At 42.7% G+C, this 18615-nt stretch overlaps 1 protein-coding gene across 1 annotated transcript in view; it reads right to left on the bottom strand.

The window, feature by feature from the left end:
• Nucleotides 1–17490, bottom strand: part of GABARAPL1 (GABA type A receptor associated protein like 1) — a 66326-nt gene extending 48836 nt beyond the window's left edge. The window contains exons 1-2 of the mRNA XM_026675505.2: nucleotides 17221–17490; nucleotides 11870–11948 (exon numbers count right to left, since the gene is read on the bottom strand). Coding sequence (XP_026531290.1) covers nucleotides 11870–11948; nucleotides 17221–17310 — 169 coding nt within the window. The 5' untranslated portion in view covers nucleotides 17311–17490. The remainder of the gene's footprint in view (nucleotides 1–11869; nucleotides 11949–17220) is intronic.
• Between the last annotated feature and the right edge of the window lie 1125 nt (nucleotides 17491–18615).

The raw sequence follows: 18615 nt of genomic DNA, 5'->3' as shown, positions 1-18615 counted from the left end.
CCTCTCTGGCTTGGTATACTTCCATGGAAGACAGGGAGAAGCAGCAGTTTTAATGGCTGCCCTGAAGACGGGAAGCTACCGGGACCTAAGCGTGTGCTGGAGAGGTGAAGTGGTGAGTGGTGTGTATCCAGACAAGAGAAGCTGAACCTTTTATTTTAATAACCCCAAAAAGCAGAATGAAAGATTCCTCACTTGAGAGTACAACAGCGGCGAATAGAAAACAAGAGGACAATATAAGGTAAATAAAAATCTGGACTACAAAAGAGCTATAATGGAATTAAGGCTTGAAAATTAACATTAATATAATTGGAAAAAAGGAAAAAAGAGCACTTTGAAAAGTGGAAGCGATATAGAGTGCCACCTAATGGTACAAGGCATTTTTTTTCCTGAATGACTTTATGGAAAACTACTGGTCTGTTAAATGTGTGAATGAGAAATGACATGAAATAAAAGACTTTAACATAACAAGAACCCCGGAAGCTTAAAAGAAAAAGGGGGAGACTGCAGCAAGAGGACAAAGGAAGGCAATATCTTGGGACTGTTGGGGGTTGACTATGCGAAGGAAACAGAAGGACCAATAACAAAAAGAAATATAAGTGGAGTCTCTTGGCAAGGTTTACAATTAACTTTAATAAAATAAAGAATAACACAATTGATTAAAAAATGGAAGAAGCAAGCAAAGAATTTAAGATGGAACTGCAAACTGTGAAAGAAATGATAAAAGAACGAAGGGGTTTATTGGACACACTGGCAGAAAAAGTAATGCAATTTATAGCAGAACAAAGGAATTCTAGAGAGGAGGAGCCAAAAGAAGAGAAAAACAGCTAAGATGGACACGGAGATTCATTGGCAAAAGACACAAAAGGAACTAAAACTAAGACATTGATGACAGAGATAATAAATAAAAGAGAAAAAGCTCCCAAGAGTAAGCAAAAGAAGAAGAAGCTGTGCAGGAAGAAATTTCAAAAAAGAGAAACGGAAAGTGAGGGGGGAGGAAAGATGAGGGACTGGCAGATGGAAATAAATGTAATATTAGAGGAAAAAAGAGGGATAAAGAAGAAAGGCCAGGAAAACTTAATAAAGGGAAAGCTGGCTAAAACTAAGAGAAATGACAAGGCCGAGAGATTTAGAGATAAGGGTTAGTTATAGCATAAAAAGGGGACACCACATGGGAATGTATCTTTGTATTTTTTATTAGAAATGCAGACTGGGGAGATTTGAAGCTTATAACTTACTGGGAATTACTTTAAGATTATTAGATAATTATACATGAGAAAAATGAAGATGGGGTGAGTGATATTAAGAGGATTCTATTGTTATTAATCCTTTCTTTTTATATGTGTGTGTGTGTGTGTGTGTGTGTGTATGTGTGTGTGTATTCTAAAATATGCTAATGACTATTTAAATGATATTAGGAAAACAAAAAATGATGATTTGGGTGAAAATTTGGTATTAATTATGTTTTAAAAGTGTGATTAGAGTTATATAAATGCTATAGGTTGAAATTGGTCAAAGGGAAGTAAAAGGGGAAATTAACTCTGTTTTTATTTTTTTATTTTTCTTTGTGGTATACATGAAATAGAAAATACAATTGGTTATACAAAGGATATGAGAAAATAGAAAATATGATGAACTAGAAGGGCTTATGTGGGAATGTAAAATATTTATAATGGATGAATTATATTATAATCAAAGCAGGGGAATGAAAATTTATTAAAATTATATAGATAAATTTTAGAAACAAAGAAAAAATATGAAATGATTATATCTCTGGAATAGATATAAGATATATTGTAGATGGGAGGATATACCATGTGGATCCTAAATGTATTAATCTTACTTTACTTTTACTCATTTTTTCTTTCATTGACTGTCTAATTATATTTTGGTCTTGAGAAAGTTATATATGATAATAATATATATAAAGTAACATAAAATAGGTGGTAAGCTGAAAATGGAAATAATAGGGGATAAAGAATTGAAAATATATGTGAGGATGAAATGATTTTGATACTGAATTAATGAATTGAAATATGAAAGGGAAATTTATCTAAAGATTAGTTGAATGGATAATATTTTGAAGTGATATTAATTAAGAAAGTTGAAAGTGTAACTAGGACTATGTATAAATATTGTAATCTGGAATCACGTTGCTCACGTGAAGAGGTGTATAAAAAATAAAAATAAAAAACTTTGGGAAAAAAAGAAAGGTTGTAAAATGAGGCACAACTCACTTAACAAATGTCTCATTTAACAACAGAAATTTTGGACTCCATTGTGGTTATAAGTTGAGGACTACCTGTATTAGTATTTGGTTTCCTGAATTACTATTCTTGTTTCCTTTTAACATATTTATTTTGTTTAATTACCTTTGTATTGCTGCTGTTAAGTCCGTCGCAGGGAAAAAGACTCGGGAGCCAGTGACTTGGTTCAGCTCTTTATTAAGTCCCGAGATCGGCTCAGGCTACAGAAGAAAAGCGGCGGCTTTTATTCTTTGGCTGCGGCAGCCGCGGCCAATGACACCGCTTTGAATCTCCCGCGATTAGTATCCACCAATCGCGGGGGATTCTTGGCGGCCAATCAGTGCGGCTAGCTCAGCCAATCAGGTTGCCGTGCGTTCCGACCAATCACAGCGTGGCGCTTCCAAGTATGCAAATGGCTTGTACAGAACACCCCTCCCCTCTTGGTATGGTCCTATATAACGTAGTCCCGTAAGTAGGCGGGGCTCCGTACTTGCCTACTTGACTTGCGCAAGTTAGTTGTTGGTTGGCCTTCGGCCGGTTCGGTCGGGTTCTGTGTCGCTCTCTGCCTCGTCGATGGAACCGCCTGGAAGTGTGAGTCGGGCCTTTCGTTGCAGCTCCCTCCCGGTCTACACGGGTTGGTCGAGCTGCTGTTGTCGCTGCTCCTGCTTGGTCTTTCCGGGCTGGTTGAGCTGGCCTGGCTGCTTCTCCCTGCTGAGGCTTCGAGCTGGGTGTCTGTTGGTAAGTATTCCTGGTTTCTTTCTGGTTGGGGTTGGTTCCCAGGGCCTTCCCTCCCCTCTTGGTTTGTGCTGGGGAGGTTCCGTTCTCTTTCTAGGTGTCTGTCTGTGCTTATTTGCGTGTCAGTTGTGTTTCCCGTGGTTGTTCTTGATCTTATTTGATCGATGTGTCGTTTCCATTCTTGTCCGTCGGTTGTTTGTAGCCGGTACGAGCGGGGACCTGTTGCTTGGGTTATCGTTGCCGGTATCCAGAGGGGGTCCCCTCTCAGGTTTTTTGCGTATACCATGTCGCCTGGTGTAAACGTTCGGTACCTGCTCGATGAATTAGTGGGTTTTTCGGGGTTGTATGTGGGGTGCAGCCTATCCAGGGGGGACCTTAGTTTCCTCCCCATTAGGAGTTCTGCGGGACTTTGGTTGGTCGTTGTGTTTGGGGTTATGTGCTGGATGAAAACGAGTTTATTTATTTTTTCCTGCATGTTCCCCGTCTCGATTTTTTGGATTGTTTTTTTCGTGAATTGGACCATCCGTTCCACCCTACCATTCGCCACCAGATGAGCCGGCGCTGTCAGGGCGTGCCGTATTCCCTGTTCCGCTAGGAATTTCTCAAATTCCAGGGCGGTGAACTGTGGTCCGTTATCTGACACGACCACGTCTGGGAGGCCGTGGGTTGAGAATAGTCTGTTGAGTTCTCGGATGACGGCCTCGGTGGTGGCAGTTTTCATGTCGCTTACCTCCAGCCAATTGGAGTAAGCGTCTACCGTTATGAGGAATGTGTATCCTTTTGTGGGTCCGGCGAAATCTATGTGTATCCTGGACCATGGTCCCCTGGGGGTTTCCCACTCCCGGATTGGGGCGGCGGGTGGGCATGGTCTGGATTCCTGGCATTGCTTACAGCTAGCCACCCAGGCTTCAATTTGCTTGTCCATTCCTGGCCACCAAGCATAGCTTCTGGCCAGGGCTTTTGACCTGACGATTCCCGGGTGCCCCTCATGTAACAAGTCCAAGAACCTTTTTTGTAATTTTTCTGGGATTATCACCCTGTCCCCCCATAATATACAACCCTTCTGCGTGGAAAGTTCCAATTGTTTGTTTTTAAAAGTCCTGAATGTCTCATCGACGTCCTTTTCCGGCCAGCCCTTCTCCGCCCATTGTAATACCCGCGCCAGACGTTTGTCTTTATTGGTTTCGTGGGCAATGTCTGACGCAGTTAGGGGGAGGTTGGGTATGGCCTCGATGCTCAAGGTGGATGTTGTGGATGCTGGGTCAGCGTCCAGGTCGGGTAACAGTGTGTGGCTCAAGGCGTCTGCGTGTGTAATCGTTTTGCCGGGTCGGTGGATCAGCCGGTAGCTGTAGGCGGCGAGGAACTCAGACCACCTTGTCATTCTTGGGGATAGAATGTTCGGGGTGGCCTTGTTCCCTGCCAGGATGCCCAACAACAGCTTGTGATCCGTGATGATGGTGAATGTCCTGCCGTAGAGGTACTCGTGGAAACTTTTGACGGCGGCGATGATTGCCAGGGCTTCCTTGTCGAGTTGGCTATAGTTCCTTTCCGGCTTCGACAAGGTTCTTGAGTAAAAGGCGATGGGTGCTTCGTTTCCATTTGGGAGTGTGTGGCTGAGGATCACCCTGATCCCGAAATGTGATGCGTCGCACGTGACTGTCAGTGGGAGGGTCTCGTTGTACTGGATGAGGACGGCATCCGATGTGATTAGGTCCTTGGTTTGGTTGAAAGCAGCTTCCTCTCGCTTCCCCCAGGTCCAGGTGGCTGTCGTATCGAGCAGCCTATGCAACGGTTCCGCCGTGGTCACCTTTTGGGGTAGGAAAACATTGTAGAAATTAATCAGCCCGAGAAATGCCTGCAGTTCTGTTTTGTTCCTTGGCCTGGGGGCTTCTTTGATGGCTCTGATTTTTTTTCCGGTTGGGTGAATGCCGTGCCGGTCTAGGAGGTATCCTAGGAACTCGACCCTCTCTGTATGCAGCTGGCATTTTTCTTTTTTGACTTTAAGCCTGGCCTCTTTGAATTTTGTTAGTACCTCCCTCAGGCGACCCTCCAGTTCTCTTTGGTTGGCTGCTGACACCAGTACGTCGTCAAAGTAGGGCACCACCCCCTTGATTCCTTGTAGGAGTCTTTCCATGAGGCTCTGGAAAATTCCTGGGGCTACGCTGACTCCGAACTGGAGTCTCTTACAGCGGAAAGCCCACCGGTGGGTGACTATGGTCTGCGCTTCGGCGGTTTCTGCGTCGACCGGTAACTGTTGGTAAGCTTGTGCCAGGTTGAGCTTCGCAAAAACCTTGCCTCCCCCCAGTGAGTGTAGGAGGTGCTGCACTACTGGGACGGGGTAGGCGCTTTGTTGTAAGGCGCAATTTAGGGTGGCCTTATAGTCCCCACAGATTCTCACCGACCCATCGGGCTTGACTGGGGTGACTATGGGGGTCTCCCACTGGGCGTGATCAGTTGGCTCTAGGACCCCCTGTTTGATGAGCTTGTCTATCTGCTCATCGATCTTAGGTCGGAGTGCGAAAGGTACCCGCCGTGGTTTTAAACGGATCGGGGGAACGCTGGGGTCTAGGCTGAAAGAAATGGGGGGCCCTCGGTACTTGCCTAGGGTGCCGTCGAACACTTCCTGGAAGTCCCTTGCGAGTTGCTCTTCCCAGTTTGCCTCTGCGATGTGGTCGATGCCCGTCACTTCGATCCCGAGCGGCGCAAACCACTGTAGACCCAAAAGGCTGGGGCGGTCTCAGTCCACGACCGTCAGGGGAAGCTTTGCTGTGCGCCCTTTGAATGTCACTTTGAAATGTCCTGTCCCGACTACCGGGATGCAATTTCCTTGGTAGTCTTTAAGGATTAACTTCTGGCTTTCCAGCCCCCTCTTGTGGATTCCGGGCACCAGGCGCTTGATTTCCCGCCATGCAACCATGGAGAGGTAGGACCCGGAGTCCACCTCCATTTTGCATGGCTTGCCCTCGATGCCCACTTCCACGTATACCTTCCGGGCGTCTGCGCTTGATGAATGGCCGATGACCATTTGGTGGGTCTCCTCTCTCCTCCGGTCCTCGCTGTCCCATTGGCCCCGTCCGTCCCGGTTCCAACGACTCTTGGCTTGTCGGTCCCTGGGCCTGGGGGGGGTGCCGTCTCGTCTTCGGCCGCTGTTGTCTCGTCGTCGGGGGCTGTAGGCTTTCTTGAGGCGGCAGACTCGGACGATGTGGCCTCTCTTATCGCAGTGCCGGCAGATCACGTCGAAAAACCGGCACTCCAATCGAGGGTGGTCGCCTCCGCACCCAGCACATTGGGGCCCCGACTTACGACTCCGTCGATTGCGCCGGTCCCGTTCTGTTTGGAGTCGATGGATGTCCTCCTCTTCATCTGTGGTGTCGGAGGCGGAGTCGAGGTCGCCATGGTGGGTGGTGGTTTCCCGGTGGCTTGCTTCTGGACGCATCTCGGTTTTCGTGCTTGCCTCGGAGGTCATGGCTCGGTCCCCGGTGTCCTGTCTCTGCATTCGGGCCGCCGATTTCCGGGTTACCTCGGCGGCGGTGGCTTCGGCAAGGGCGTCGGTGAGGGAGATGTCTCCTCTTGCCATCAGCTGGCTTTATAGGACCGGGTCTTTGAGCCCGAGGATGACGCGGTCTCGGAGTGCCTCGTCCATGTCCGTGAAACCGCACAGGCCTCCTAGATTCCGTAGGTCTGCCACGAAGTCGCTGATGCTCTCACCCGACTTCTGGTCCCTCCGGTAGAAGTCGTGCCGTCTAATGAGGGTGGGCACGGCGGGAGCATAGTGGCCTCGGAGCAATGGCTCGAGGTCAGCCCAGTCCATTGCCTTCACGTCCTCGGGTCTCGCAAGGGCTTTCGCCATCTTAAACACTGTGGGCCCGCAGTGTGTCAGGAAAACAGCCCTTTTTTTCTGCCCATTTGCGTCCTTGAGGTTGCTACTCTCTAGGAACATCAGGAACCGATCAATGTACGATTCCCAGTCCTCAGTAGCTTGGTTAAAGGGTGCGGGCGGTGCGAGGCTGGCCATCACGTCGGTCTTGTTCCCTCAGGACCACGTGCTCGGTGGGGATCAGTTGCGGGATCCCACCCTCGTCGCCAGTGTTAAGTCCGTCGCAGGGAAAAAGACTCGGGAGCCAGTGACTTGGTTCAGCTCTTTATTAAGTCCCGAGATTGGCTCGGGCTACAGAAGAAAAGCAGTGGCTTTTATTCTTTGGCTGAGGCGGCCGCGGCCAATGACACCGCTTTGAATCTCCCGCGATTAGTATCCACCAATCGCGGGGGATTCTTGGCGGCCAATCAGTGCGGCTAGCTCAGCCAATCAGGTTGCCGTGCGTTCCGACCAATCACAGAGCGGCGCTTCCAAGTATGCAAATGGCTTGTACAGAACAGCTGCCTATCTCAGCTTTGATTCTGGGGAGTAGTGGTGGATTCAGCTGGTTCTCACCAGTTCAGTAGAACCAATAGCTAACTTTTTGTTGTTGGTGAACCGGCTGAAATCTCACCCCTCCCCTCCCAGGCTAACCCACAGAAAGAAAGAGGGAGATTCCTTCATCTTTGGCATTGAGGGGCGGGAAAACTGAAGGAGCTGATTCGTCCAGACATTCCGAGCAAGAGAGACGTGTGTTTCAAGGAAGGAAATCACGTTTTTCTCCCATGAAGTAAAGCTGTGCCTTTCCTGAGAGCGCCAAGCAGAGGATTCCCCCATGGGGGGGATGTTGGGGGGAGGATCTAGGAGCTAGGAGGGATCCCTGCAAATCTTCTCTGCCTCTTCCTGGTTTAGGTGAGGGTTTTAGGAGGCTTCCCTTTGGATTGGGGTGGTATCTGTGTGTGACCCTCAAGGCTGCCCCTCACCTCTTCTCATCCAGCACAGTAACTCTTCCTATGGCAGAAATCTTCATCTATGAAATGAATAGGTGTGTGTGTGTGTGTGTCCCGGCCAGATACTTCCAGCCTCAAAAGAGGAATTGGCAGTTCTGAATTGGGCGGAGAAAGCATTTATCTCAGACTTTTGAGACAGGAGGGGCCAGAACAACCGGCAGCACCAATGGGAATTCTCCCTGCATCATCAGTCCCTGGGCAGAGTCCTTTGTGACTTCACCCAATGGAGGAGATAGTTCTGCGCAGAGACAACCTGAGAAATTGCGTTCAGTATAGGGAGGGAGGCTGCAGCTCAAGGAGGAGGTTCATGGCAGTTCCTGAAGGGACCCTCCACTTTCTGTGGTCTCTTCATGATTCTCAGCTACTGTGCTGAGAATCTGAGGGGTGGACTAGACATCCATTTAGGCTCCCAAACTGCCCCAGGGAGCGTTGAAGGTCCTTCTCTGAAAGGGGCCTCTGGGCTCCTTCCAGCTCACTTGGAAACAGGGGAAAATGCAGGAGGAGGCTAACTAAGGAGGAGAAGGGAGGGCGAATCACCCAGGATCAGCAGAGGGAAGGCCTAATGTAGAGGGTCTCCTGGGTGATGGGAAGGGAAGGTCAGCTTCATTGCCCAGACTGGGGGAAGTCCCATAGTAGGGGAGTGGCTTGGAGGCCAAATGGCTGCAGCTGGAACAGGCCATATCCAGGAAAGTCTTTCTCAAATATTCCTCAGGGGGAAATCTATTTTTCATAATCTGAGTATAGCAATAGCACTTAGCACTTAAGACTTATTTACCGCTTCACAGTGCTTTACAGCCCTCTCTAAGCAGAGTCAGCATATTGCCCCCAACAATTTGGGTCCTCATTTTACCCATCTCGGAAGGATGGAAGGCTGAATCAACCTTGAGCCTGGTGAGATTTGAACTGCCAAATTGCATGCCAGCTGGCAGTCAGCAGAAGTAGCCTGCAGTAGTGCACTCTAACTGCTCACCCACCGTGGAATATCCTAAGGACTATCTCTGGCTGGTCTGGGGTTCCAACCCCCTCCCCCCCACATTGTCAGCAGGGATCTTGATTGAAGCTGCCCCTCCCCCGGAGCTGCCTGATGTCCACTGTCTTCTCCCACCCATGGAATGGAACCCATGGCTCTCAGGGCTTTTTTTGAAAGGGAGGGGGAGTCGGCATTCCTTGTCCTCCCATCAGCTTGGAAAAGGATTGGAGAAAAGAGTTTTCTTTGCCATTCCCCCCCCCCCCCGCCCCACTTTGAGAAATGGCCATTTGGGGATTACGCAGGAATAAGGGGCTGTTCCAGTTCATCTGTGGTGGGGGGTACTTTTATTTCCTTTTTTTCTTATGTCATAGTTCATAATCTTTTTAGTCATAATTTATATAATATATAAATAAAATCATAGTTTATATTTAAATAAATCCAATAAAATAAAGTATAGAATGATACACATATAAATCATAGGCTCCATTGGAATAGTCTGGTTAGGCCGAATCTACTTCTTGAGTTATGTATTACCTGACAGATAGTTGCCCAGCCTGCAATTTGACACATTCAGCAAAGATCAACCTTGTTCTAATAATTGGTTCTTGACCTTCTTCTATGAACTAAGCTCCTGATAGTCAGAAATTACTTTCATATTCCCTATTGTCTTTTCTCAAAACTAAACATACCCAGTTCCCTCAGTCTCTCATAAAACTAAGTTCCCAGTCCCAATTGTAAAACGTTCTGATGAAATAGGAAAAACCAGAAGGTTTATATATGGCAGATAGATAGTCAATGTCACGTGATAGTGTGCATATCACTTGTAAGAATGGTAAATAAACTAGATTCAGTGTCTGGAATGATAGAGGTATATAGACAAGCTACAAAATTTCATTTTAATGTATGCAAATTAGTGTACATGCAAAGTGACAATGAAATTATTCTAATCTGATATAATCTTGGAGGCCATCCCCATCCTCCAGCTCCACCACACATGTAGGACGAGTCTCTCGCAATGGCCAACCTGACCATAGGTGAGCCAGATTACTTCAGCTGTGAGGAGCCTCACCTAAAGTTTCCATCACCCAGGCCTCCCAAAGGTGATGGGAACTGCAGCCCACCTCAGCTAAAGAGTGTAGCTGAGTCACAAAGTTGAACACACCAGTAAAGCAGTGGTGCACCCCAAGCGAGGAAGCATTGTGAGCTTTGAGAGTGCAAGTGTCTGTATTTCCACTCAAGTGCAGAATTCATACCACGCCTTCTCAATGGCTTTCAAGAAGGCTAATTTTTTTAAATACAAATAATTTGTTTGAAAAACAAAGAGATGGATTACAATATTAATGATGAATGAAAATGAAAAGGCAATTTCCAAAGCCTTTCTCCCCCACTGAGTGAAACCTGAGCTGTCTCCCACAGTGGGACATCTCAGGATGTCCAGCTTTCTTTCCCGCTCTTCCGCAGAGGAAGAAAAAGCTGATAAAGTGCAAGAGCTGATAAATCACCAATTAAAATAAAATAAACACAAGAAAAAACAAAATTGTGGTAAGAGAATGAATTTTGTTAATTGTCATTGCCCATTTAGCAAGCTTCACTCTATGAGGGGATCCCCAAGTTAATTAAACCATGTTTTAAGGTTCTTCTGAAATGCCAATAGGGTTGGGGCCAGCTTCACCTCAGAGATAACAATATTCCAGGATGAGACCCATATCAGTAACACTTTCTTCTTAGGTCCTGCCTGATGAAGTTCCCTGGTCAACAGGATCTGCAATATGTCTCTTTTGTCTGATAAATATAACTGGTGAGAGGTGGTTCCTCAAATATCCTCTTTGCATGACACAGAGGACTTTAAAATTATAGCCAGCAGTCTGAATTGGACCTAGAAACAAAATGGCAACTAATGCAGCTCACTACCAGAGGTGTTATTCATGTAGATCTTGGAGCACTCATATTGCCTGAGTTAATTTTGTACCATTATAACTTGTTCAGTACAGATTCCTAAGATTAGCCCTTCAAACCCCAAAACATGGCTCTAATGCCACTAGACAAGAGACAGGCCTCATAAAAGTAAAGGCTAGAGTGTAGGTAACATACTCAACTACTGCTTCATACTATCCTTTTTGCCCCTTGGCCTTGCCTCACTATGAGGGATGATTTTCAGTCCACGTGGAAAAAGATAGTAAAAACTAAAATCTCATACTTGGGCTTCACTCCAGGTCTTCTATGCAGCATATCAGGCCAAAGCTTTCATTAAACAGCTAATAATGGACAAAGAGCACTGACAGAACCTAGCCAGGACTGCAAACTTTATTGACAATTAAGTATGCCTCTCTTATGGCATCATTAACCAATTTTGAAGTACCTGATCATTGAAGGGCCTTTACTTTGGCACAATGTCATACCCTCCATGCAATGTCCTTGAAGGTCAATACAAAAAGATCCCTTACCTAAAAAAATCAATGTCCCTGTGATTCCAGACATATAGAAACTATAAAACATGTACTATAGAACATATTACAGAATAGTCACACTAGCTTCATCTCACCATTATTGCATGATGGACCGAGATGGACAGGATAATTCTACACCTCCCTGCTGCTCCCAGATACTAAACCTGTCACAACATAAAATGTTGTCAGGTTCTGTGTAGTTGCATTTGAAATTTGTCAGAAAATTATCTGTGTCACAAACCAGTTTTAATGAGCACCTAGTTTATCACTATAGAGTGCTATGTATGATATGTATTTAGTTCGTCATGTTCCCCTATCTCTAGCCATTGCTCTTAACCCTCCTTTTAGGCCCCTTTTAAAGATTATTTTTAGATTTTTATTCTTACACTTTTTAGCTTTTATAGATATACTTTTATTTTATTGCATTTTTATGCTTTTGAATAATAAAGATTTTATTTGAACCCCTTATCAATTTGGCTGAGCTAAAAGAAAGGATTTTTGTCCCAAAGTCATCAAATAAGCTGCCAAGACTGAAATTGAAATTAATACAATTACTACTTAGCAGGTAATATACTGTAGTTAAAATGTATGAAACAAGATATTCTTACCAGTGAGATCTGATGGAACAAGGTACTTCCTCTTGTCCAGATCAGGTACTCTAGCTTTGGGTGCTTTTTCCACTATAACCTAGAGAAAGGAACAAAAAATAAATAAATTTATTTTGAAGGGACCATATCCTTATAAAACAGGTGAGGGACTTCTCATCACAATGTTGTAAACTATTCAAGTCTCTCCCATTATCACTATATTCCCCAATCTTTTTAAAGAGATAAATGACATACACATATGAAAAATATTACTTTAATATTTGAAAATAAAAAGTCAAGGGTCATGAACTGATACAAACCCTTTTAAACAAAAACAATCTAAAGGTATGTTCATTAATTTAGATAAAGTCCAAGTCTTAATACAGGTAGTCCTTGGCTTACAATGGTTCACTTAATGACCGTTCAAAGTTACAATGGCACTGAAAAAAATGACTTATGACCATTTTTCACATTTATGACCATTACAACATCCTCATGGTCACATTTGGATTCTTGACAATTGACTCACATTTATGATGGTTGCAGTGTCCTGGGGTCATGTGATCATCTTTTGCAACCTTCTGACAAGCAAAGTCAATGGGGAAACCAGATTCACTTAACAACTGAGTTACTAATTTAACAACTGCAGTGATTCACTTAACAAATGTGGCAAAAAAGTCATAAAATGGGTCAAAATTCACAACAAATTTTTTAGCAACATAAATTTTAGGCTTAGTTGAGGACTACCTGTATGTATATAATTTGATCTCACAAATTGATGTCCATTTTGAGAAAGCATTAGAGAAGAATTATATTTTATAGCTGACTAGTAAAACAATTTGTAAAATTTCTTCTTCCTTATTGGCTGAATCTAAAAGAGCTGCCCATCTCAGCAAACGACTCTGGGTGGCTCACAATTCAAAATATATATTACAAATAAAAACTTTAGAACATTTTAAAACAATAAAACATTGTATCACCACTCTTGGTGACCCAAGTGATGCTGTGGCTGCTCTCTCACGGTGCCTGGAGGGTGTAGAGGCCTGGACAGAGGATAACAGACTTCGACTTAACTCTAGCAAAGACTGGATGGATTTGGGTACATGGGGCTCGGAGTTCTGGAACTTTGTTATCTTTGATGAGATGGCACTGCCCCAGACAGATCCAGCCTCCAACTTGAGAGTTGTCTTGGACTCACGACTCCTGCTCAAGGAGCAGATGGCAGTTGTGGCTAGGAGATCCTTTCCACAACTTCATGTTGTGTGCCAGTTGCAGCCTTTCCTGGATCAGGATTCCCTGCATTTATTTTATTTATTCATTTGTTTGTTTGTTTGTTTGTTTATTTATTTAATTTGTCAAAAGCTTACAATATAACAGAAACAAGAATAAACATAAGTTTAAATACAAGAAATAGGAACTAATAATTGGGGACAATAGGACAGGGATGGTAGGCACTATTGTGCATTTATGCACGTCCCTTTAGCTATTTAGTCCCTAGTCATCTCATGGTTGGACTATTTTAATTGCTCCACATGGAGCTATCCTTGAACATTCAGAGGTTACAGCTGGTACAGCTGTGGCGGGGTGGGCAGTTTTGGAGTGTCAAAAATGGCCCATAGCATCGCTCTGTGAGCTGCATTAGTTGCTGGTTTGCTTTCAGATGCAATTTAAGGTGTTGGTGATCATAGATAGATAGATAGATAGATAGATAGATAGATAGATAGATAGATAGAATTCTTTATTGGCCAAATGTGATTGGACACACAAGGAGTTTGTCTTGGTGCTTATGCTCTCAGTGCACATAAAAGAAAAGATACATTCATCAAGAGTCAAGAATCATAAGGTACAACACTTAATAATAGGCATAGGGTACAATAAGCAATCAAATCATATTAGGAAACAGTCAATGTAAATCGTAAGGATACAAGCGACAAGTTACAGCCATACAGTCACAAGTAGGAGGAGATGGGTGATAAGGAGTGATGAGAAGATTAATAGTAATAGTAATGCAGACTTTATAAATAGTTGGACAGTGTTTAGGGAATTATTTGTTTAGCAGAGTGATGGCGTTCAGGAAAAAACTGTCCTTATGTCTAGTTGTTCTGGTGTGCAGCGCTCTATAGCGTCGTTTTGAGGGTAGTTTTGAAGAGAAGTCGTTTTGACTTCAAAAAAGAAGTCCTTCCAAAGAAATCCTTCCAAAATAGAAGTTCCAACTTCTTTTTTAGAAGGTCTGACTGAACCTTTTTTAAACCGGTAGTCACACGGTCTTCTTTTGTTGCCCTGCAGCAGGAGAACAGGAGCTGGAAAGCAGGTTAGTGAGAGAATGGTGGGTGTTCTGGAATGCCTCCATGCAGGGCAACAAAAGACAACCATGTGACTACCAGTTTAAAAAAGGTTCAGTCAGACTTCCAACTTCTGAGGGGGAAAAAGATCTCCCGAAGTTGTAAGGTCTGTCTGAAATGACTGATTAGTCTCCCAGCTGATCGAGGCTGCTGTTCCATTGCCATCTAGCGGCTCCCAGTCACGCAGCCTAGTAGGCCTCCCTGCAACCCTCTGGGAGCAAGAATGAGATGAGGAGTGACTGGGCTGGGAGGGGCCAGCCAGAATTTGTACTACCGGTTTGCCCGAACCAGCCCATCCTGGCTGAATCCCACCACTGAATAGCTCTCTCACGCAGCTACTGATTAGAAGGAGGTGCTATGCAATTGGTTTTGTCTTTACTCATCAATTCCACCAAATTATGGCTACCAAATTTATATTGCAAAGATTCTGGTTGCCACTAGATGGCAGCCCTTTGATGGAAGTCTCTGCTGCTATCTGGTGGCTTGAAGGATCTCTTTATTTAATAAAGTAGAACAAAAAAACAGCAGTAAGAGAAAACAGAAAGTAATCCAACAACATTGGCTATATTAAATATATTTTATGGGAGAACCTAGCGCATAATTTATTTTGTTGTTATATGTAGATAAGCTCTGATATTAGTGTGATTTTTCTTTATAATCTAAATAGCCCTTAAGCATCCTATCACTTATATGAATGCAGTTCTATCAGTTTTATTCCTAATAATAGTAACATTTTTCAAATCTTTGGCATTCACGGGGATTAACAGGGAAAGATGATGTAAGAAAATACTGTAGTTTCTCCAACATTTCTTAACCTTAATATACCGTATATATTATGTACTAAAAATATACATGAAATACAAATTATATGCCCAATCAGACTTATAAAGCTTATATATTTTTCTGAAGATGAAATATTCAAAGGCACCAGGCTCTTTACCTTCTAGCTACAGAAAGTGTTAAACATTACACATAAAGCAATAAATTCATAGATGACCTCCATCTATCTATTCACCCTATCACAGAATGATCTGGTAGAATAAATTTAATAGCTGCAAAATCCCCATTGCTCTCCTTTTCAAGCATCAGTCTGTTCCCATGACAATTTTGTACCTGTAATCCTTAACTTACTACCACAATGGAGCCCAAAATTTCTGTGGCAAAGCAAGGCAGTTAAGTGAATTTCTCCCATTTTATGACCTTTTTTGCCATAGCTGTTAAGCAAATCACTGCAGTTGTTAAGTGAATCATGCAGACATTAAGCAAATCTGGATTCCCCATTGTCTTTACTTATTGGCAAGAAAGGTCACAAATGGTAATTGCATGACCCTACAACAGTTCAGTTAATCCTCGGCTTACAACAGTTCATTTAGTGACTGTTCAAAGTTACAACAGCACTGAAAAAAGTAATTTATGACCCTTTTTCACACTTACGACCATTGCAGCATTGTCATAGTCACATGATCAAAATTCAGGTGTTTGGCAACTGACTCATATTTATGACAGTTGCAGTGTCTTAGGCTCATGTTCAGTATTTTTATGATTTAATAGGAGAAAAATGCCTGAAAAAAACCACAAGATTGGAAAACCCAGCTGTCTCTCTACAATAAAGATAAGATGTCATTTACATTTCTATTAATTATGTCACAGATTTTTTTTAAAGGTACTGGCCAACACAGTATCAAGAGGAATCTCAACCTGCTGAAAAAATACTGGTAATCACAATACGAACAGTTTTTGATAGTTTGGATGAGATTTATATTAGTTATTTTAGTTCACCATTCATCAACCAAAATAATAAATTTTATAAAAGAATATTGCAACAGTAAATGAGGAACTATCATTAGAAAATCATGTGATATTATCAAGCAAAAACATGTATTATCATTACATTCCAACTGAAAGCTTCCTAGTTAATCAGGTGATATTGGTTGGGTTTAACTCCTGGTGACTGTATGGTCAAATACTCTCTATCTTGACCTGTCTTATAAACAAGTACCTTGAATCATGCTGCATTATGGGTGGAGAATGCAGGCTTATGAACAGCTTTACTTGGAAGTTAGCCCCATTGATATCACTGCAATTTACTGTCCAGTAGTACTGCAAGCCATATTCTACTTCTTTGAAACAAAAGGACCAAAAATATCCCAGGATTAAAGAAAAAAAGGGGGCTATGATTCATCTCAGCAAATGGATCTTTCCAGAAGCATAATTAGAGGCTTAAAATTGACAGTTATTTTACTAAAACTATAGTGATCCTTCTCCCTTAATCTTTTCTAGGGAAGATACTGGAATGAGGCAAATAAATTCTTAAGCAGCATATAGCATATAGGACAAATCATAAAAAAAATCAGGAAGAGACATGAAAAAAGGTATTAGGGTGTGTGTGTGTATATACACACGCATATATATACACACACATATATAAACATGCATATATCCATACATATACGTATACATATACATATATATCTGTACATATGTATATGTATGTGTATATATATATGTATATGTGTGTGTGTGTGTGTATATATATATATATGTGTGTGTGTGTGTGTGTGTGTATGTCTATGTCTATGTCTATGTATATATGTATATATATGTATATATATGTATACGTATATATGCAAGTCTAGGTGTGTTCGGGTCTTTTCCCATGTAAGATTAAGAGTATCTTGGCGACATTTCGGCGAGGTCCCACTCGCCATCCTCAGGCTGATGCTTTCAGCTTCGTGCCAGTGCAAGCAGAGATAGATAGATAGATAGATAGATAGATAGATAGATAGATAGATACACCTCTTGATCCTTTCAACTTGTTAATATTGTGATTCTGTAGCTGAAGTAGAGACTGGCAAATAGTCTCTACCTCAGCTTCAGTATCAAAGATTGAAAGGATCAAGAGGTGAGCCTATCGTCTGAAAAAAAATCAGGCAACAAAATTCAACTCCCCGACAAATAAGGCAGGTTATATTAGCTCAAAAGTCCATGGGTCCTATAGATAAAAGCACGATTTTACGCCTCCCTACTCACAGGAACTCGGTCTGGGTATTTCTTTCGGATTTTCTCTCCTTCTTTTTTTCTGTATTCAAAAGGATGGTCTTCCTTATACTGGAACTTCATGGCTTGAACAGATACGGACACTTCGACTATCCCTGTCTCCTTAATCGACCGTTCCAGCGCTCTTAACAATCGCGATGAGAAAACGCAGCTGCCGGGAACTGCAATTTTCGGGACGATTCGCTTGTTTCTAGATCAGCTGATCAAAGGATACACAATAAACATGCACAGTACAAGACATGTATTGTGACGTCACTCTAGATATAATCAGCATTTGCCTCCGCCTGCTTCGTAGACTGCACCACTTCAACTTGTGGGGAAAGACAAAAAGTGACATATTTGAGGTCGTTATTCAGAAAGCTAGTTTCCAGACGATTAATGGAAAAATGCCGTTAGCGACGAAATCTTTGCAGATGGAAAGGCAAGATTGAGATTACTCTGTTTTTTAAACTTTACAAATCGTTCTGCATTTCAAAGGAATAATAGAAGAAAGTTAAGAAAATGTTGACTCCAATAAATATGCAATTCCACATAGGACTGAATCGGGAAGTTATTTATTTACTCGTTCTATACAATGACTTTAGACTATGTCCTAAACATACTATTAAAATATAAACTATAATATAAATACATAAAATATAAATAAATCAATGAATATAATCAAATTAATATTTAAAGCCACGTGATATCGTGCATGCTACATTTTTCAGAATTCAGAGCAGTATGAGTTACTCAAGTTTATAGAATTTGCTTTAAAGCTTGGCAATCTCGAGAATAGAACTGAGACGCCATTCCTGACAAACTCCACTCTGATCACCTGGACTGCCTGGTCTAATGTGCACGTGATCCCCTACCAATAGTCAGTACTATTATCCTCGGTAATTGGTTGCTAGAAGTAAAGCGGAATTAATGTAGACAAGTTTTTGTATGCTGCTCTCTATAGTGGTAAGAGTCCCTTTTCCAGATAAAACACTGTACATAAGAACTCCCACCCCTCCCTCATAAATACCTAGAATTTGGCTGATGTTTTACAAACTTATTAGAGAATAATTTGAATTACTTTCAGTAGAATTTATTCACAGTTGCAACTGTTGGGAGGAAAATGCTCCCCAATTAGGATTCTTCCCGCAGTGATGCAACATTCAGAGCTTTGAAGAAATCTATATATGTAAAGGAAAATACCACTCACGCATCATCACAAAATCTCCAGAACCATAAAGCCTACAAACTTGAAATTTGGCATGTATGTTCCTCTTGACTTCTAGATGCTCACTAAGAAAGGATTTTTCGAAATGACTATCAGAGCATTAGTATTTCGTATATTATATTAACATAATCTGATGCTAAGGAGTTCTACTCCCCCACCCC

This window comes from Notechis scutatus, chromosome 2 (assembly GCF_049901735.1).
Source record: "Notechis scutatus isolate UNSWTSFEM ecotype Mainland chromosome 2, rNotScu1.2, whole genome shotgun sequence".
Lineage (NCBI taxonomy): Eukaryota > Metazoa > Chordata > Lepidosauria > Squamata > Elapidae > Notechis > Notechis scutatus.
This window is presented reverse-complemented; position numbering and strand designations above follow the sequence as displayed.